The 21,781-nt window shown below is 49.6% G+C and overlaps 1 protein-coding gene across 2 annotated transcripts; it reads right to left on the bottom strand.

The window, feature by feature from the left end:
- Positions 1 to 463: 463 nt before the first annotated feature.
- Positions 464 to 20,584, bottom strand: LOC139048422 (uncharacterized). Of its 2 annotated transcripts, none has more exons than XM_070522807.1 (5): positions 20,446 to 20,584; positions 17,007 to 17,281; positions 15,220 to 15,422; positions 10,077 to 10,324; positions 464 to 1,306 (listed from the first exon to the last, which is right to left on the bottom strand). In XM_070522807.1, the coding sequence occupies exons 2-5, from the start codon at positions 17,109 to 17,111 to the stop codon at positions 1,128 to 1,130; spliced, it is 735 nt and encodes a 244-aa protein (XP_070378908.1). In that variant the 5' UTR covers positions 17,112 to 17,281; positions 20,446 to 20,584; the 3' UTR covers positions 464 to 1,127. The 2 variants fall into 2 exon arrangements, with proteins under 2 accessions (XP_070378908.1, XP_070378909.1); XM_070522808.1 differs by having other exon boundaries at positions 464 to 1,240.
- Between the last annotated feature and the right edge of the window lie 1,197 nt (positions 20,585 to 21,781).

The following is a 21,781-nucleotide window of genomic DNA, read 5'->3' as shown; positions in this document are numbered from 1 at the left end:
CAGAGGTGGCGGCCGCTAAAATTCGCTAAGGGCATAGAAATTAAATTCTAGGGTTTTATGTGCCAAAACCACGATATGATTATGAGGCGTGGCGCATTGGAGGACTCGGGAATTATTCTGGCCACCTGTGGTTCTTCGTGGTGCACCTAATGCGCCATACACGGGCGTTCTTGCATTTCAACCCCCCCCCCCCATACCTTAAAATGGAGCCGCCGCAGTCGGGATTCGATCCCGCGTCCTCGGGCTTAGCAGTGCAAAGAGTAAGGGATCCTGGTTGTGTTGTGTGCCCGGACCGCGATCACAATTATTGTACCACTTTGTGCCCTTGACAGATGGACAAGTTGATACGAATTCATCGGTACTAACTGCGCTACAGACGGGAAACAAACAGAAAATTGAGAAACGAACGTAGGCTTGCAACCGAGTTTATTATTTTAACATGGCCTTTCATGTTAAAATGGCCTTTCATGTTTTTCATGTTTTTTTTTATTATTTTAACATGACCTTTCATGTTTCATGTTTCACGTGGTTAGTTTATTAGTCATCACTATTGCAATAGGCATGCACTCAGCTTGATCAAGCGATTTCCCTTTGTTGCTGGATTCGGCGGTAAATCAAAATCAACTACGTGAGTGGCTGCGTCGGTTTTAATCAGCTGCATGGAGATGTTTTAGAAAGTCAAGTGTGCCATGAGCAAGCAAAAAAAAAAACAAAAAAGGGCCTATATTTAGACCTACTCGCTAATATTTGCGGCAATCTGCGTATGCATACACGGTATTATGAGCGACAAGGTACAGTGCAGAAATATCCAGTGTAATACGCAAGATCATAGTTAAATAATTGAATCCGTTAATGCACCCTATATATACATCAGAGTTACCAGTAGTGAAGGAGTCACAGAGTGATACAAAGGTAAACGTGCACGATAGGGGGTAAGTCAGTTCGCGCGAACATGCGATTGTGTAAACGCGCGAAATTGGCCTACGATGCCGAGATGATCTCGAGGCCTCGACCTAAAGGAGTGGACACCCCACGTGACGGACAAAAAGGTGCGCGAAGAGCGCGTGTCCAGCATTCCCTACGCGGGCACCTCCCCGTCCGTTGCAGAGATGTCCAGGCTCCGGTAGTCACCGGTAGCCGCGTACACGCCCGGGGCCTTCCTCTGAATGGCCACCACCGTGCCGGTCCAATTGAACGGGGAGAGCTTGTGGCCCCGCTTGCGGAGACTGTACAGCACGTCCTCCGAGGCGAGCGAGGAAACAAAAGGAAAAACAACTAGGAGTGCTGCAACCTGCCGCACCAGGCACTGTTACACGTGGGGAAAACAAGGACATCAGCGAGTAAGTTCGCGCAACTCGATAGCGAGGAAGACAGAAGAGAGAATCTTTAAAGCGTTTAGCGTTTTTTAGGCAGCGAACCGCGATGTTTCGCCTCTGACCGTTTTCGCGGGGCGATATCGAAGATAGTTTGCAGTCAAACACAGTGGTAGAAACCGCACCGTGGTACGGTGCCACCGCGCGGTGGTAAGCGGAGCGTTTCTCGCATTCTTCCTTCGTTACCCGAACGCGGAACTTCTTCCAAGCATTCGTGGCATTCTTCTACAACAACGGGAGGAACACCGAGTCTAGGGTCATCCACACAGGGCCCTTAACAGTAGGCGCTGGCGACGCATTCAAACTTCCCCAACCTGCATCAACTCAGTAAAATAAGCCCGACTAGATTTCTGGACGTCTGGCCATGGTGTCCTAACAAACCCACACTACAACATATCACATGGGGGCGCCTGGAAAGGCCTTCACGTATTACTAGCCCATGCATAAATGCACGCCCACTCATGTTAAATAGGCAATGGAAGGCATGGCTTGCGGACGAGGGAAAGGAGAGTCAAGTGGCTCTCCTGGACGAAGCCCAGTAAGCCGCTCGGGCCAGCAGAGCCCTGGACTAAGGGCTCCACTGACGCTTGCCTAAGTTTCTTTTTGAAAAATAAAGTTTCTTCCCTTCCTTCCTTCCTTCCTTCCTTCCTTCCTTCCTTCCTTCCTTCCTTCCTTCCTTCCTTCCTTCCTTCGTGACCGCTGGGGTTTTGAGACGCTGCGCTCCCTGGTCGAAAGAGCGGACGCTTTCGCTTGAGACGCTGCACAAAGTTCGGAATTGGTCCTTGAAAAGCTGGCGCTCGAACTGTACCTTTGGCTCCCGCGTACGGGTGTAAGGCACGGTGGTAAATGGAGTGCCTACCGTAACACATAGGGCCAGCATAGTGCCACGAATAACCACCTCCCGACCCATCCTAAACGCATTCTTTTGTAGCAAACCGGCTTGGTTCTTCACATTTCTTGCTGGCCCAGATTATTTTGTCTAAATTGGAATAACTACAACCACGTTCTCGGTTATTGTGGTGAAGACAGCGACCTCATAGTTTGGGAGGGGCAAATAAATGTCGTCCAGCAGAGCCACAAAGTTAACACTTAGGACAAATGACCACTTAAAGTCACAATCATGATGACTGAACTTGTCAAGCGGGCAAAGAAGGTTCGTCCGTAGTACTTTAGTGTTATCACGGACTTCCGTAAATATACACCGTTCTCAATTACGTTCGCCACTGCGCTCGAAAAGATAGACGCTGCGCCATCTGGCTCCACCGCCGTGAAGCCCGCGCGTAGGGCACGTCAAACACGTATTAAGACAAGATTCTTGGAACAAATGTGCCCTCGGTTCGATTCCCCCGATAACCGGAGCAAAGTTTCTTTTTTGCCATTCAACAGCGACACATACCCAGCGGCCTAAGGTGGCTCGACAGAGATGTTCCCTTAAGCACAGAAGTACGATGCATTATACTCACTGGACGATGCAATATCTAGTGACCCAAGCTGAAGTGAAAGAGTGATATATGGATGGACAGACGTGCCGCAAACTTGCTGACGTTATCGAACAAATATAATCGCATCAAGAAAAAGTGACCACATCGCCACCCACCGCGTCCACCGTGTCCTCGTATTGGACGACGTCTTTCGGGACGAGCTGGTTGTGCACACGGCCCGCGTCGATGGCCTCCTTCACCGTATGCCCCATCCACAGGCTGCGCACCAGCACCTCCGACGCAGTGGAAGGTGTCAATAGGTCGTTGCACGCTCGGCGTCCATCGTCGGCCTATTAAATCCCATCGCAGGACGAAGGCTTCGTCCACCATCTCTGATTATTATACCTGCCTTGGTTGGACCGATTCCGTCGCGTAACCGCAAATCTCGTAATCAAATCGCGCCACTTAAATCTCTACTGCATCCAATTGCGCTTTTCGTCCGTTGATACCTGTCCTGCTATTGTGTCGAGAACGGGCTTCCTTTCTCTACGTCTTAGGCGTGGCCCACTAAACTTCATCTCTTTGTCTCAACCTCACGTAGTGTATACCAACTACAACTCTCTGATCTCTAATCCATACCACTGTCCTTTTCCCTCTTAACCTTATCGTTGTCACTGCATATTCTATCGCTCGTTCCACTTTATGCAGCTGGTTCTCAAGTTTTTCCGTTGCATCGCCAAGTGTCGACTTCATAGGTAGCGACTGGCTGATGCAGTTATTATGGTCAAAATAAGAGAAGCGCTCGCCTAAGGTTGAAAAAAATAACCACAATGATTATAATAACGCATAATAAAGTGGATAACATTGGGACCTTCTGGCGCTCCTTTCCTTTGCAAACAAGGAAGCCTTAGCGGCCGGAAACTTCAATCATATGTTTGTTTTTCTTTCAACCTTAGGTGAGCGCTTGTCTTACGTTGACAATGCGCCACCCTCACCTGACAGATTTTTTATTCAGTTACTCTGCACTTTTTCAATAATATCGGTAAGTTGCCGTTCACGACCTGGGAGAGCCCGCCGAGCGCGCTTCGACCAGTTTTCTTTTCGTGATCCGTATCCCCTTGAGTAATGGCATGCGTTGTAGCAGCCGAATATCAATTACTCCTGCGTCTGGAATAGCTCGAAGAACCAGGATAATTGGCTGCGCATTGTTAAAATTACTGTTGCACCACTAAGGCTTAGCCAGGCGGCGTTGTCAAGACCTTTGTCTAGTTCTCGGCCATTGGTTTTTCTGCACGTTTGATTTATCTGTGCTCGTATCAGTCCGAACTGCCCCGTTTCTACAGCGTGCGCTGAGATCACATTCGGAACAGCCAAACTATGGCATACTTAAAAGCGAATAATTTTGACACAATGCTTTCGCATAGTAGCACAGTTTCCTTTAGAACAACTCAGTAGGGTAGGAATAACAATAGAATACAAATATATCGCAGTTTCTTCTTTTAACACACGACTGGTTGTAGGTAATTATGCGCTGGGTGTGCTAAACATACGGTATGTACTGCAACATAAAAGCTGATTCTCTTGAACAGTGTTACATGAAATGGCGAGAGAGGTCACAGTTGCAGTTTAAAGGCGTCTCCTTACGGGACATAAATATTTGTCACATAGCACAAGTGTAATCTGACTTATGGGAACATACCGGGAAGTGCAAGAGGCGAATACGAGTGCTGCGTGCAGGATGTCGCGAAACAGGCTGGAGTAGCAACGTTTGTTTCTTAATGTACAGTTGAATGCGTCGAAAGACATTTTAAGCTTTTTTCAGCAAAATGTAGATCACCTAAAATGCATATTTTAGCCCCACTAGGATGTGGTACAAACCTGTGGTCCCGGTGTCTAACACAGACTTCACTACATTACAGAAAAAAATTACCCGATTGCAATTTCAATTGCGCCATTTAAAGAAAGTAAATTATTACAATGACCAATTACTGCCACGCGAAAGTGATTGATCAATGAGTAAAAGGCACTCGATTACTTTTGCTTTCCTCCCAATCTTACCCGCAAGCGTTAAAGGCCAGCTCTTCGAATCGGGGGTGTTCGTCCGAGGCCGCGAAGCATGTTATACGGTACTAAAGTTGTTCTATCACTAAAGTTGCTCATACTTTCTCTTCCATTCTTTACAAAGTTATTCCTCGGAATTTTGACAGCCCACAAACAAGTGTCATGAAACAAAACACCGACAGCGCATGCCTCTTATGCTTAATCTTCTCTGACTTAAATATTAAAACATCGGCTCACGCAAGAGGCTGCGTTTCTACCAGAAGGCTCGCCCCTTCGTGCATAGCGTTCGCTGCCAGCGTTTCTCCGCAAACATTGCGGTTACATAAGCGATTCCTCACGCCAGCCTTTTGGCAGCGAGTGTCCGCGGTCATCGAGTGTGAAGTGTTCATGTTTGCCTGTGCTCGCTGACGCCATGCTAGGTAATTTATATATAGTAAGCGTATGTTTAGAACGGTGCGTTCTGCTCCGGCGGCTGCTGCGTATGGCACGTTCGCGCGAGCCGTCTTGAATACGATCTGCGATGCGGACAGCGTAGGCGCACCGAGGGCCGACAGCGTCGTGCGTGCTATAGCACCCATAAGCTTGCACGTCACTCGCGTTCACGGAGTGAAATGTCACTAACTTTATTATCGCTCCACATATACCGTAAGTACAAGCTGGCCTGGCTCAAACAGTGCGCCCACTGCAGCCCTTGGCTCACTGGTTATCTTTTTAATATTTTGTCATGTTATCTTCTCTTGTCGTTTCTTTTTTTGTAAGAACATTATCAGCGTCACTGAAAACTCGCTTCTTGTGCCCGATGGAGGCAACGGTGCCGTTACAACGTACTAAAACCTCGTGCGCAAGATTGTCGTTATTCAATGTCGGGTTGCCCGCGTCTGGCTCCCTTATGAAACGTAGTGTTTCACTGCTGCTTAGGGCTAGTAAAGGTTGCTCGAGGTGGGGCCTATGAAGAGCTTAAAAAAAGACTCAGTGCCCTTCTACTCTGTAAGAAGGATGACCAGCGAAGCTGTGCATGTGAGCCCCTTAACGGCGAACTGCCTCTCCGCCGTTTGTCGGCCCGCTATAGCACTATCTTCGGAATCGGCCCGCGCATGGGGAGTGCTTATACGCCTGCTTCACCCCCGCCACGGATTGGCCCGGTATTGTACTATCTTCGGAATGGGCATTTAACCCCTGATTCAGCTCGGCCGCGGGTCCGCCTGGTATCGCCCTATCTTCAGGATTGGCCCACGTATGTGGAGTTTTGTGTCTAGACACGGACACGATCCTGGGGGAACTAGCACTTAGCAGCTTCGCTGTAAAAATCATCGTATGGCCATTTCCTAACATCAGTGTCTAAAGTGGCCATTAATATCGAACCATAACAGTACTGTTTCATTTTGCATGCCAACAACTTGTATAGATTCAAGATAATAAAAGAGAAACTGAGAGCTCTGTTTATCTTGTTTGAATATATGTGCGACGCTGCTGCATGCCACGTCCACGGGAGTTCTATACTGTGGTTCCCGGCCAAATTCAAGAGCTCGAAGCTGCGTCCCCAGTGCTGCTTGTCTAGTTGGATAAGGTAACTGGTTACATGTAATTAATTACCGATGGAAATAAACCGATTTGAATTATAATGAGCTTTATCGAGTAAAAGGTTATCAATCAATTGCAAAACTAATAAAATTTAATTTATTACATGTGAATAACTACATGTAATTTCTTGCTTATGTCTGGTCCGGTATAAGTGACACCTCCCTGCACCAGGTTTGCACCACCTGGCACGTTTTGGAACGCCAAACGAAGCAATGCTTTATATCGCCTTCACTCTTCAAAAATCACCAACCCTTACCGTACCGGAAAATGGGGATAAGTGAAGCTTGTCCCGCAAGCACTTGACCTTCGTCACGGTTAAGTAACCCACGGGTAACAGTTCCGGATGGCATCGGCCTTCCGCTCCCTAAGCTCGGGATCTTCTCGTTGCTGTCGGATTGCCTGGGCTTGTGCGGCTCTAACGGTTAGATCGGTGCGCCGACGGCGAGCCCTTTCATGGGCGCGCGTTCTCGCCGCCGCTCGTCGAACGATGCCTGTTCCTTGGAGGAAAGCACAACGCGTGGGTGCCCCATCCCTTTTCCGAGACTGAACTGAACGGAAGCGAAGCCAGCGGCAGCATGTGCGAAACCCTTTCCTGCCCTTTCCCTCCCCAGCGGAAGCGAAGCGGCTGTGATCGGTTGCGCGCGTGGCGTGAGCGCGCGCATATGCAGCTGGAATTAAAGCCCTTTAAACTTCGTAGTGACACTCTCCTCCTCCACCTTCCCTCCACCTCGTCTCTCCTCTCTTTCACGCTCCCTCCTCGACCGTGGCGCCGCCTACACTGCTCGAGCGTAGCAACGGCGCCAACATGCGCTCCTCGCCACTCCGTAGACGCTGCCCGAGCAAAAAATGTCGCCGTTGCACGGCGCGAGGGCTCACGTGATGTTATTAGACCAATAGCGACGTGGTGTCGGCCTCGGCCAGAGCGCGCGAGGAGGCGGCGGAATTCTTCAAAGCGTGGCACTACTTTACGAAGTTTAAGGGGCTTTAGCAGGAATCTTTGCTAACGACTCACGCTTCAGCGCCGGCGCAACTGTCTATTCATCAAACCGCCTTTTCCCGCAGCTGCTCCGCTGTGGGAGCAACTGGTTTTTTTTTGCGTGACCACGACAACGCCACATGTTAGCGAATGCAAGCTTCGCTTGAAAAAGTTTGCACCCATTGGGCCTCTTGTTCCACAACGATGATCATCATCTGCATTGCTTGCGCTTCCTTTCTTGAAGTCAGCGCTCGCTACTTTCCTGTCGAGAATGCTGTGTCATGCTGCCAGCTCAGGTTGATAACGTGCAAGTCGTTCGTTACTTGGAAGTACTGGGCTCGCAGCGTTAAAGAAAGGAAATGCGGGCAAGACAGATAACGATTATTATTGTCGGACAAGATGCGACCCAAAGTGTCTTTAAGGGGGTTAGCTCATAAAACAACGAGATGTAAAAAGCCTGGCGAAAAAATGCTGGCTCTCCCGTAATCGAGCGTAGCTGTAAGCATGAAATGGCTAGTGGCAAAGCAGTAGTTGGAGATGATACTAGCCGCAATCTTAAAAATGGGTGTAGTGCATGTTCGCAACGGCACACCGCACCGCACCACGCTATGCTGTGCACTGGTCCATTTTGACGCAGTAGGTTTGAGTCACCGACGGAACCTCATTGCAAGTCTCGGCTCGGCCAAAGAGCCATCCGCGGCGCGCCGGATGCTCCGCGGAACTGACGGACCGCTGGTGTTGAAAAGAGCACAGACAACCCTGTCTGTGCTCCTAGGTATCCTAGATGACAATCAATTGTATAGTGCCCTGTATCTGCCTCTTGAGCGTCGCTATTGAATATGACAAATAAAAAATTCAGCGCACTAGAAGTTAAAGCTTGAGTGATATTGTGAACAAACATTAAGAACTCGCAAGCAATATTTTAAAGAAAACGTGTTTGGGCAGTATCTAGCGTATGTAATGCGGTCCTGTACAAAGGGTTCGGAGCCAGACGCCGCGCTCTCTTAAGGTTTGACTGGTTGCCCGGATGATCTCGTTTTCTTCTCGCAACGATGCCCGGATGTCCTCGCTCCAATCTCGTTTTGAGTGCTGCCCGGATGGCGGCTCAGGATTTTGGCTCAAGGTCTCTTGAAGGTCGCCGACAACGGGAACTAAACGCATTTCATGCTTAACTGATGACGTAAAACATTCCGCTTTACCCCGTTACAGGCCTAGAAGTGCTCGACGCGCAGGTTCCGGATTTCAGGTTGGCGACATGCAGAACTTTCCGCATTCCGGTATTCCTACCACGTACCACTCTCTTTAATGCTGGCTTCACATAACGAGCGTGAAACGGCCGAGCTGCAACGAATCATGTCGCTTGAAGCCCGTCTGTGGTGTTCTTAGCCGCAGCGCAATATGCGATGTTATGTGCGACCTCGTATTTAACCTCTTCTAGCTTGTCCCGATTTCGCGCCCTGCCGCAGCTAAGTTCTCGAATCCGAACGGGATACTCGAGCGAGAGCAATGCTGATTGTGACATCACGTGTAGTCATCGGACAAAAACATGCCCGCAGGTTGCTATCTCAGACTCGGGAAAACAATGCTCAGTAGAAGCTGCTATCAACGAGGGCGAACACTGCATAAAACTCGGGGGATGGCTCCAATTGAGGTGCTCAAGTAAGCTGCAACTAAAACCCCTCTTGTAGCACCTAAAGAAATGGTTTCTTGAGCAACAGAAGGTAATCCCGAAGGCTATGCACTTACGTGATGTAGGAGTCGGAGCAGTAACAAGAGATAGTAAAAAAAAAAATTACAAACTAAGGCCGTTTTGTGTTGGGCACCACCTGTTGCATTCGTCACCTCTGCAATACCGACTGTTTTACAGGATTAGATCAGATGAGAAAAACTTGACCTGTCAAGTCATCATTTGTACAGCGCAAAAACGTGAGAATGTACGTACTGTATTTTGTGCTAGAGGCCAGTGAATGTTTTTCTTACGGAGTTAAGAAATTCTGCCCAGGGATAACCTTACTATGCATTTTTGGATGTTCTCACCTTGCAGTGAAGTATTTCGAAATGCAATTGAAATGTATTTCTTTAGGCTAAAATACTCGGGTTAGGAGAAGTTTAAGAAACTCTCGTAGACGGTATATATTCCCAGGTAGTATTGGTAGCAACTTCTGAAGTATAAGAAGGGTAGAATATTGGGCAGGTTTGTAGGCGTATATTCTTGAAAACTGCAGAGTTAAACACGGCACGAAGACTACGAACAAGGACGAGTACATACCCGCAATTCGGCTTACTGATGCTAAACAAAACATATATCACACGCTACGTAAAATATAGTAGGCTGGCAGCCCCTTTCGGTCTAAGTAAGACTTTTGACCCAGGCTTATACGTCCTACCTAGTCGCGTGGTCGCCTAAAAATTCTCCCCTGAATGTTTCCTAGACGTCTAGGAGAAACCCCTTAGAGCGCTACCTAGGAGATATCCCCAAGAGGTATCCTACGCATCTCCGCTATAGTCTAGGCAGGAGCGACTGCAAGTCCGTACATTTTGTGGCCGTTCGTCTCAATGAAACAAGTTGCGAGTCATTTCGCTCGCGTTTGTCGGTCGTCCTACACTCGCACCCTTCTTGAGCGCGCAGTTTATCAAGAACGAAACTAGAGCGGCATAGAGAACCTGCGTCAGGGCCGATATGATGAGCGGTCCTCCCGTGGCAGTGGCGGCGAGCAGGACGTCGCCGTTTCCGTCCACCACCACGGTGGGGCAGAGCGAGGAGACGGGCCGCATCCCGGGCCGGATCTCGTTGCTGCTGCTGCTCGCCGGGATGCCGTGCACGCTCTCGCCGTGGGGCGTCGAGAAGTCGTTCATCTCGTTGTTGTACCAGATGCCCGTCGCCTTGGACAGACAGTAAGTGCGAACCGAACCTGCAATGGCGGAGGGGAACGCGGTGTTATAGCGCGCCATCACTACATATCCATATCGTCGCGAAACTTGGCTAATTCTCGTGAGGCTGTGCGAACGCTAGACCGGCTGCCGCCCATTTCTGCCGTGGCAGCCAGCTCACAAACGAACAATGTTTTAGGAGAGAAAAACTTTGCGAAAGCGTCTGATCCAAAGTGAATCCCTGCAGCACGATCATCTTATGGAGACTCTGTGCGACAACTGATACCAGTCTCGGGATTTGTGGCGCTGTAAACGTAACAAATTCATGACTCGTATTCGCATCGTGTCATTTTTTTACTTCTTTTTAATTATGCGTCATGCCGAGTCGCCGATGTTCCAGCCTCAGTAGCAGCGTGCCGGCGGCCGAGGCATATAAGGCATTAAAGAATGGAAAATGAAATTGATCATTGTGAAAATATGGCACTTCCCTAAAGAAAGAACTAATATGTCCCATATCCATTCCATACAAAAACTCTCGCGCTCCCATATGTCATATGGGGCGAGCTCCATACGATTATATGATTAACGCATGTGGATACTGTATAAACACATACATGTTCCTATTATCGTACGGGGGCATGGCGTCACATGGCACCCCTATTAAATATGACATTTACGTTTCTTTAGTGGGTCCTCACGTTCACGCAAGCATTTCCGACAACCAGCACACGGGTTTTTAAAGCATTGGAATCTCCTTGCTCGATGCTAAAGTTTGCGCCCTTGGTGCCATCGGCGGTAGCAGGCCGATCGCGGAGATAGTTTCCATGGGTGTGCGCCGCTCTGTATGTGCCATCGTCGACATACAGCCGTCGTCGCCCCACTGTAATCTTGCCGCTTTCGTTAACCCGCCTTCGTCGTTCCATCGGTGTCATTGTCTCTTCTCCATTCAATCGTGACCATGCTGACGTTAGACAATCGTGATTATGACGGCATTGTCTTGCGATCGTCGTCGTACACTCGTCGACACACGTTCGCTGTCATACCAACGTGGTGATGCCTTCGTGGTCGTTTCATCATCGCCATTCCAGTTCTTGTCATCTGATTCTCGTCGTACCGTCGTCGTCACGCAGTCTTCGTCAGGTCACACTGTCGTAATACTGCCGTCGTCGTACGGTCATCATCACGGCATCATCGTCACGCACTCGTCATCTCACAGTCCTCATTCCGTCGTCGTCACATTTTCGACGCTATACTATCCTCATCATTTAACATTCGCCGTGCTACTGCCGTTATGGCGTCGTCGTCATACCACCTTGGGCTGCGCCTGCGTCAGCTTAGAAAGCCCGTGCGCACTCGTGCGTCCGAGAGGAGTGTAGTAGGTTAAGCGAGAACGCCATAAAGCATCTTTTGCACTTACACGTCATGCAGAAGGCAGGGCCTTGAGACCCTCCAAGCGATCCGGTGAGCTCGAGCTCTGCAGCGAAAACGCCTGTCCCACAGTGCAGCCTAACACTCAGGTTGTGCCAATACGGGCCGGCACCACGTATCGACGAAAGGGCATCACAGTGCCGATGCACGTGGCAGGTTACTGAGTGAAGAAAACAGGAAACGACTGTTTTTCAGTTCTCGCAACATATTGTACACAAAACACAAGGTACCCACCACCATGACATTTTATTTTTGACAACAGCGACACACAATGGCGGGCTGATATACTTCCTAATGGGGTTTCATTTTATTTTTTCATCGCAGAACCGCAAGCACAGGTTGCGTCGCGCGTGTACCGCAGCCACGTACTGTGGCCGCGCTCCTTTTCTTCTAAAAAAGTGGCCCCCGGCGGCTTCACGCGCTCCCGTAGGTGGCGGATTGGACTGTCACTCCAGAAGTTTAAATACATAACCTCTTTGCATAGAAACGACGACATGATTGTTAACACGTTGTTGGGTTGGATATGTTTGGCACGAGGCCGTTCTAACGCGTTCTTATGTTTGCGTTCGCGTCTCTGTCTTGAAGGGAAGCGTACCGTAACATGCTGCAATGGTGCTTGCGTTGAGCGTATGTAAGGCGAAAAACACGGTTCTAAAATGTCTGTTCACTAACTTGTGCAGTGAACCCATGTTTATAGTATTCGCGCAGTATAGTAGTAGTATAGTAAGAGTCACGAGTATGGCATCCGTAAGCGCAAGCGTCACGTTATGGTCTAACTTGTCGGGACAGCGTAGTTGTAATCCACAGAGCCTGCCACTAAGGAATACGTGGCTAGGCATGGCTGATGAATAAGTAATTGCGAAGATTGGCTTTCAGTAAAGGTTTCTTACCAAGAACGGCGGGAGCTTATACTGCCGCAAAGACGGATGCTGGGCGGTGACTACAATCATTTACTCGGCACATCACACATCTACTGGAATTCAACTGGTTTCGCCAACTCTTGCTTATATTCTATCGCCCCTAAGCTGAAGCGTAGAGTGCTTGGAAAACCTTACGTCATCAGGGAAGGGAGACGTGGCACACAAACCCAAGAATGGGTCGATGCTTAGATACAGTGCTGGTGACATATGCGGAAAAGTTGAGAGAAGAGCTAAATGTTACACCCAGAAAGGGAAGGGCCCGAACCGTCTTTATAGAGGTGCCTCCAATGAAGTAGGTTAATAATAATAATATTTGGGGTTTTACGTGCCAAAACCACTTTCTGATTATGAGGCACGCCGTAGTGGAGGACTCCGGAAATTTTGACCACCTGGGGTTCTTTAACGTGCACCTAAATCTAAGCACACGGGTGTTTTCGCATTTCGCCCCCATCGAAATGCGGCCGCCGTGGCCGGGATTCGATCCCGCGACCTCGTGCTCAGCAGCCCAACACCATAGCCACTGAGCAACCACGGCGGGTAATGAAGTAGGTTGGACGTGCAGCAGCTTTGTTGTGGCTGATAGACATGGCAGCACTTCTTGCAGTGCTACTACAAAGTTTGTTATTGTAGGCCCAGTCGTTCACCTTTACGGAATGTATTTATTGCAAGCACATATGCTGTGCATCGGCATATTGTTGTTGTGGAAGTGTTAACTTGTTAATCAAACACATTATGCGCAGATGCATTAGTAACTTGGTTTTGAATAGATCTTTGTCCTGACTACAATTTATAGTATCACAGCAAGAAACATTTTAGTAGAAGCTGAAAGAATTCCAGCAGTTTAAGCATACCGACTGCACTCACACAATGCACTCACACAGCTACACTTTCCATAAACAAAAAGTGAGATAAAAATCAATTGCAGTTTCATTGACTGAGTTCTTGCTGCTTCTGAAGCAGGCATCGAAGCAATCCTGGTATACGCTGCTACATGCATAGGTCTTGCATGATGCAGGTCCTGCGATGCACTGCACATGGGGCACACGTTGCAAACAGATTTCTTTTTGCATTTCTCAAGTATAAGGACACACTGACTCAAACATGACTGCGTTGTCGCGTATGCTTCAGTGCGTCAGTGTTCTTGATTGCTACACGAGCGATTTATCTCCAACTAGCCCAAAAGACGGATGCACTTGAAAGAAGTGAGTGAAGGAGCACAGTGAACTAGTACTAAACTAGATTCACATGCCGAATAGAAGAGCGCAGTGTCCGCTGAAACGGGTGGCACAGCTGATAATGTAAGTACTTCCCATAGTTCGGCTACTAGTGTCTTTCGCTTTCGGAAGTTATCTTTGCCACTGGAAACAACGCAGAGCTTGCCCGTTAAACTTGAGTCACCCGACACCACACGAAACATGCCGCGGTTGACCACTCGTTCCACACGGTTCATTCACCACATCACACGACGTCAGGAGTGCCATATTTTATATCACTGCAGCACCAAACGGACCTGAAAATTAATTTCCTTCGACAGAGTTTCTCAGCTGGGTTCCTTCACTCGCCAGTTACGAACTCGATGGACGCGCTAGGCCTACGCGTAACGTAAACAACATCGGCGATAGGCGAGTGCTGATTGTCCAGACTTCGGAGCTCGTAAACATGTCTCCATTCGTTTTGAGCACAACAAAATACACATACAACAACCACAGACGTTGTGGCAATCGTGATTCGGTTGGCTGTTTTAGCAGACGATCGTACCGAGCCTGGCGGAACCCAGTGGGCAGGTTGGATTAGTCGGCGTCGTTCGAAGTCTCTTCGTATCCACGTCGCGCTGCCACAGCCCACGGTCGTCGGTCGGTCGGTCGTGTCGTTGTCGGCCTGCTATTACAACACTGTCGCGCGCGTCGTGCGTCCAAAGAACTCGGACGATCATTGGTGCGGGCGTCATCGCATGGCCGGCCATCATAGGCATAGCAGCCGGAGGATTCGCAGCCTCCGATTGGTTGACGCTTGCGACGCGTCGCAGCCTCTCATTGGTGCACGCCGGCGCAGCGTCGCCTCGCGTCGGCAAACTTCTAGCATCGGCAGTAGACATAATCGCTGCGCGTCGTCACGCTGCGCCGTGTTCCCGACCGACGCTTTTGACGCTTCGGCGCGTGCCAAAGCTTTCCGAGCCGTGCCAGTGGTTGGGGTTTAAAAGATCCTGTCCCCAGGCACCTAGGATCAGGTCACGTGAGGGATTTTTTACGACATTTATAGACGCACGCCGCCTTACCCCCGTGCCTCGCGCGCGACAGGAGAGGGCACGCTTCCGGCCCGCCTTTCTCGCTCGCACACGCGAGATTGAGCAGCATTCGCCGGCTCAGCCTCGCGCGCTTTCACTCGCACAGCACACGGCGCCCCATGACAATTTTATCGCCATTGGACTTAATACGGAGCCTGACGGCGACGGCAGAAATGCGCCTGGAGTGTCCATATAATAGCTATTGCAATAATAATGGAGTGTATGGGTGCAAAGCGCGCCAAGAAGGTAAAATGCTGAGTAAAGTTCTAGGAGATGAGCTTTAGCATCTGGAATGCATACGCACGGCGTGTTGATGCTGGAAACGAGGCAGAGCGCGGCGCCATTCGCCGCTACGATGCAGACGTGTCCGGACCCGTGGTCGGCGGTCGAGGACTGAGGAGAGCCGTAGTAGCCGGGATCACTGTGTGCCGACTCCGTGATGTTGCTTATCGCGACACTCTGGGACACTGTGGGGTTCGCCAGCTCCCGAAGTGCCTTTTCGAAGGACTGCGCACGCGCGACCACAGACAGACTATATTGCTCGCTGTATGTACAAGCGTCTAACCTCGAAAGAGCCCTGTTCATGGGATGCGCGAAGGAACAAAATTTGGTGTGCATTGTCGCATTTGCATGGGCGTTCCACTGTGTCGGAGCCCAAAATTTTCAAATGCATAGTTTCCACTGCCGGAGTGCTGATTGAAGCGCTTTATATCGCCTGCAAATGTGACGCATGCACGAGCGACATGTTAATTGCATTGTTCCCGAGGAGAGTTTCTTTCGCTGCATGCTGCAGTGACGCATTCGTGTTGCATGCATATTTCCCCGCGACATTTTTTTCTTTCTTTTATTGAACATGTCCTACCTTATGGCGCATGTCTGGTAGCGTGCTTAAACTGTCGACTCATAGTCAAGCAAATTTAGCTGAAAATTTGCGCGTGTCCGTGATCTGCTTTCTGGTCTTCGTCGGTATTAAAAAATTATGGGGTTTTACATGCCAAAACCACTTTCTGATTATGAGGCACATCGCAGTAGAGGACTCCGGAAATTTTGACCATCTGGGGTGCTTTAACGTGCACCTAAATCTGAGTACACGGGTGTTTTCGCATTTCGCCCCCATTAATGCGGCCGCCGTGGCCGGGATTCGATCCCGCGTCCTCAGCAGCCCAACACCATAGCCACTCAGCAACCATGACGGGTTTCGTCGGTATTGCGCGTTATTATTATGTATTATGAAACAACTAGGCCAGTATAGAAATCTTATCGAGCGAGATTTCGTTGCACACTACGCGTGTGCCACAGCGCTTCACTAATGCACTAGCAATGCACAGGTGACTCGATGGGTCCGATATTAAAAAGCGTCGACGTCTTTTGAGCAGCTGGCGAGTACGTAGAGTCTGAATGTCGAATAGTCGCATTCGATTCGACAACTCACTATTGGAAGCTTTCGAATGTTCGTTTCTCTTCAAATATAACGGATATCAACAATTATTGGAGGGGACAGGGAAGAAGGTAAGAGGAATTGCTGACTGCTCCGAGTGATTTTAACGAAATGAAGCCACTGTTGAACCAGTGGCTGAGCCAACGCATAGAGTAGCCAACTTCTCCTCAGTAATTTTTAGACACTAAGTGTACCTCGCCTTTAAGTAGCTTACGAAGTTGCGATGATTTAGGCACAGTACTTTATTACACGTGGACAACTTTGCGACGATTGCGTCGATTTAAAACAACATTGGTAATTCACGAGCTTCCCCGCTGACCGAACTTTCAGCTATGAACGGCGCTATAGATTTATCAAAGTAAGTAAATAATCCTCTTTTTTCCCCCACAAAACGGACTCGAGGTAATCTTTATATGTTGTCTGAAAATTACAAACTACTCGGCGTCCAATTCGGCATTAGAAGGTGGCTTTTCAGTAACATTCACGTTCATTCAATTTTTGCAACTGAAACGCAGAAAATTGGGCTATTCGAAGAACCCTACGAATAAGACATCGTTGGGAGAGGCGTTCGTACTAGCAGCGGACATGAAGAATCACGACAACGACGAACACGACGACGGCAGTGGTGTTTCGAGCGACACCCTCTGACTGACCTTCTTGATCTCGACGGCTTCGGAATCTCCCAGCATGAAGCGCCTGCCGAACCCGAACTTGAGCGCCTCGACGAGCCGGTGGATGCTGAGCTCGTCGTCGGGCATGCGGCCCCGGTGCCGGAACTTGACGAGCACCGACACCACGAAGGCGAGCACGGGCCCCGACGTCGGCACCGGGGTCGTGAACAGCCACTCGTCCTGCGACAGCAGCGCCCACGTCGGGGCCGGCGCCTCGGCTCGGAACTCCTGGAAGTCCTTGAGGGTGTGGATGCCGCCTGAGAGCGGACAGCCGGTCGGTCCCGTTCATCAGTTGTCTCCTACGACGCAATCCTCGAAAACTCGCTGCTCGCCCTCGAAAGATAGCCCATATTCTTGTCTTCGACATTGTCTTACGCATTAGAGGAACGGTCTATAGTTGGTGCCGATCTAAACGGAATGCATGATGACGATGGTACGAGAAGGGACACGCGAGAGAGGAAATAAAACCATGTGAGGACAAGCGTTTGCGCTCGCCAGGTAGTTCTTCTCCTATGTGCCCTTCTTGGAGTTGTTGCATTCATCCATAACATTATACAGGATGTTTTTTTCAGACCATAGGAACTATTTATAAAATGGTAGTGAGTGCTGCGAACGTGGCGATTTCGGAGACGAGTTACTATAGGTGACGTGGACATACTTTGCCGGTAATAACTTGAGCTTCAGAAGACCATAATCAACAAAAATGCATTTATGAACTTTTTATTAGCGCCTTGGGGCAGTTGTGTAAACGGCTTAAATGGAGGAAGCGATATTTTCATGCACACTCATCTTTTAAAATGCTGAATATCACACCTAATTTGGGATATTGATCATCAACTTCCAAAGCTCAATCGAGGTAATAAGGAGCCTAAGCGCGTCCCGCTGCGCCTCAGGCAGCAGCGTCGCACAGAAGCAAATTCAACAACAGCGGACTTTCCCACAGCGCCCAGTGGCCGAATTCACCGTAGCGTGCCAAGCGGATGGCGTGAGCACCTAAACACTTGAGCTTTGGGTTTTGTGCGCTCGCGTTTTGAACGCTAGCTGGTACGCGCTACGCCGGCGGCGCTGATGGTCGCGGTATTTGTTTTTTTTTTGCTTTACTTCTCAACAGCGCGTAGTCTTGGTGTGGAATCTTCGCGAGCTTTCATTGAAGCTGTCGTGTGTGCAGCATGCAATTTCATAAAGTAGATGAAGATGCCTTGTGAAATGAGGAAATGTTTATTTCGCTCGGTATAAATGCTTGTTTCGGGCTTTCTGTGCGTTCTTCTATTGCTCTGGCACGGCGTCAACAGAAGTAGTTCTCTTACGAAGCTCTGCCACACGTCTGACAAAAGCCCCAAGAATGCGTCATTTTTGTATTTAAACCTTATAGGAAACCTTATAGGAAAGCCGAAATGGTGAACGGCCGACATTACGGACAAAGGCAATTAGCTTTTACAAACATGGCGTAGAAAACGCCTGACGCATCCCTTACAATACTATACATAGGACATGACGTAGACATCTGATTTCCAAGCATTCTCCCATTCCCGGGCCTCATTTCCTGCCCGATAAAAGCACAAATACACGGGTGGCTGCGCATCTTGGCGGCTGCGCAACTTGGCCTCAGCCCACGCGATGGTACGCCATGTACACAGAGATGACCACAACATAGGCTCCCACGTATACTCATAAGATTGGTGGGTACGAAGCATGTTTTCAGGTGCTCAGACGACGGAATTTGCCAGGTACAAGCTACTGGCTCTTAAGCTCCTTGGCATTATCTTTTGCGCGTTCTGACGGCGCAAGCAACACACTCCCGTGTTATCCCTCCTTGGCGATCGCTCGTTGCGTTTTCAACAAGTGTGAGTACCGAAAGAAGTTAAATTAAGGTCGATCTAAATAGGTCGCGAAGATTCGGGTGAAAAGCGGTTCAGAACAAATTGTCACCGACATCAGTAAGGGTGGTTACGGGAGCATCGATTCCAGTGCGACTATGTGAGGCGGGAACAAACATTGGGAAAGAAAAAAAAAATCGATTTTTAATTAAAACGTGACAGATTGATTCGTTCAGCGAAAATAAAATGCCTAATCAATTTTATATATGCGTGGTGAGAAAAGAAACAACTCTATTTTGCTTCATCATTATACATAAATAACTTCTTTTCAGTGCCCCCCATAAGAGCGGCCGCTTGCAATACGCCCCGCCTACACGCTGTGTTGTTTTGCTTGTCGACGTTTGTGTGAATTTGGTGACGCGGGTAGCTTCATCGCTTCTTAACCTGTTCGGTCAAAAGTAGTGCGTTACGACCGCCAGATAATTGTTCAGCTGTGTTCGTGCGGCTGCGCTGGCCGACGGGCTTGGCGTCTGACGATGGGAGCAGCACTCTACGTCCAATGCCTTCATCGGCTTCGAAAGAAAGTATGTTCTGTGCAGAGGTGCGATTTCGGCACTCGCACGGTAGACCTTCTGCTGCACCGCTTTCGGCGCTGAAAGCTCGAAACGGACATAAAGTCGAATGGCGGGGCATATGAATGTACAGCTCTAATGACAGCTTAGCCACCAAACAAATTTAGCGCCTTCGAGAACAAAATGACGTCACTTCTGTTTTTAACGAATATGGCGTGACATTACTTTTTCTTCCGCCAGAAGTGTTTGTCGGCACACAGATTGCTCTAAGCCTCATGAACCGCCGATGAACCGCCATGTTTTGAACGTACGGGCTTCTATGGAAGCTTCGCTACTGGTTAAATGTTGTTAGGGGGGGGGGGGGGCACAGAAACGGCGTCACAATTACGTTCCAGTAAGCTTCAGCCCACTCCGAACTAACCGCTCCGCAGCGACCGAGGTTTTTTTTTTTTTTTTTCGCTAACAGCGTCACAACGCCCGGTTCACCCAGCGAGCCCGGAAACCCCTCAAAAGTATCGGAATGAGTAACAATAACGTTGGGGACCAGAGGAATCGTTAAAAAGCATGACCTTGTAAGATTCATCACACGCCAAACTAATTGATCCCCAACGGCGGAGTTGTTTTTTTTTCCCGCTAACACTGCCACAAAATACAGCGCAGACTGCCACGCAGACTGTCGAAAAAAGTTTCTCACTTTGCCGTGCCGAAATGCAGCAGGAACGCAAAAAATACGCCGAGAGCCCAATAACCTGACATTAAAAAACAAAAATACAGACGACAGAAGGCTCGCCATACAGGCGAACGCTCACACATGGGCAGCCGGCCTCGCAAATTGCAACTTCTTTAATACGCAACGTGTCTTAACTTGAGCGGGAAAGAACAAAAAATAAATAAAATAAGACATTGTCTATTAACATCATTTCGCATTATTTTTGTTTTTCCGATGCTCGCGTCAGTTAACGGATCTTGCGAACACTATAGACGTGACGTGCTTCCCTTTGCCAGTTTTGTTGCAAGCCGTGGATGGCCTACCTTGCGTGACGCTGTAGAGCGAACCTTGTCACTGCGGCCTCTCCGCGGTGTCGGCCCGATGCGGGACACAGCACCCAAGCGCCGGGACTCGCACAATGGCGTCGCGCCGGCCGGGGCCGCCTCTGTCGGTACGAGGTTCATCCGGGTCAACAGGACCGATCGAAGTGATATAACGCGACGCGGACCGAGGGAGTGGCACCAATAGCGGCGCGTATTTCGCAAAGTGCGAAAGCACGTCCGAAGGAGACTCAAGCCGATTCGCTGCCGATAGGCACGTGGATCGCGTCGAACATCGGGCGACGAAATTTCACGCCGCTTGAACAAACTGTCAATCTTACTTGCACGGCGTGATTTCAGGACCGAACGAGGCTGATAAGCCACCCGTGCGAACATATTGGCGGCAAGCATTCCCCGATGGTTGGCGACCCGTGACGACATCGGTGCACAGGGAATTCGCGGTGAACGCGAATTCCCTGTGCTTAATTAGGCCTAATCAGCAGTGTCTCATAGGGCGCTCGCGAATGAAGTTTCGGTTTATTGTCGAATCAACTCGGGTGTATTCGCAGAAGCCTCGCAACATTTTCGAAGCCGACAAACCACTTGGCAAACCGAAGCGAGTGTACGGAAGTTGTTCACGGCCGCCATCATTGCGGCACACCGTACGGCGGCCTCTTGTTCTGGGGCCGAATCTTATAACGGTTCGGTTGGGGAACCGTTCCTTTGGCCTTACCTGATTGGCCAAAATTTAGATTACGTCACAGGTCGTCAGAGGCAGCGGGGCGGTATCGCAGTTTTCGAATACGTCACGCATCTGTCAATCATCTTCAAAGCGAACCGGTCGCAGGAACCGGCGAAGGGGTAGTCCACTTTGGGTTCCGTGGCTGTGGCTTGGCTGTTGGCTTGTGACCCTGGCCGCGCGCGCCGGTCGCGCGTCCCCGGAGACACGCGGGCGTCGCGCGCGCGTGCGTTGGTTGCTTCGGAGGCTATTACTTGCCTTCGTCGTCTGCTTGGCGTTGCTCTTTCGGTATCGACCACGGCTGGAGATGCGATACGCGTTCGAAGAAGTGACGGATAATGAGTTGCACCGCCCTTGCCGGCTTTCTAAGTAGACCTTTTGCAGGCTACGCTATCAAATGGAGGAGACTCGGGTGCAAGCGTACGAGTGGCCATTCCACGCAGAGGAAGGAATATTGCGCGCTGCGGTTCATCGCCACCGGCCTGCAGCTCCCAGAGCTCAGTCGGACGCGAAGCATCCATCGGAATTGCCTAGATCTCTGCTGCCGGCATTATCCACAAAGTTGCTCTCGCAATTACTGTGTTGGCCGGTTGATGGGCT

Source organism: Dermacentor albipictus, chromosome 8 (assembly GCF_038994185.2).
Source record: "Dermacentor albipictus isolate Rhodes 1998 colony chromosome 8, USDA_Dalb.pri_finalv2, whole genome shotgun sequence".
In the NCBI taxonomy this organism is placed as follows: Eukaryota; Metazoa; Arthropoda; class Arachnida; order Ixodida; family Ixodidae; genus Dermacentor; species Dermacentor albipictus.
Note: the sequence above shows the minus strand (reverse complement) of the source record. Positions and strands in the feature narration are given on the sequence as shown.

Coding starts and splice junctions, on each gene's coding strand:
- LOC139048422 (XM_070522807.1), bottom strand. CDS start 17,111: ATGCCCGACGACGAGCTCAGCATCCACCGGCTCGTCGAGGCGCTCAAG. Junction 10,325..15,219: donor GTTTCCAGCATCAACACGCC/GTGCGTATGCAT, acceptor CCGCCATTGCAG/GTTCGGTTCGCACTTACTGT. Junction 1,307..10,076: donor TCATATCGGCCCTGACGCAG/GTTCTCTATGCC, acceptor CACGTGTAACAG/TGCCTGGTGCGGCAGGTTGC.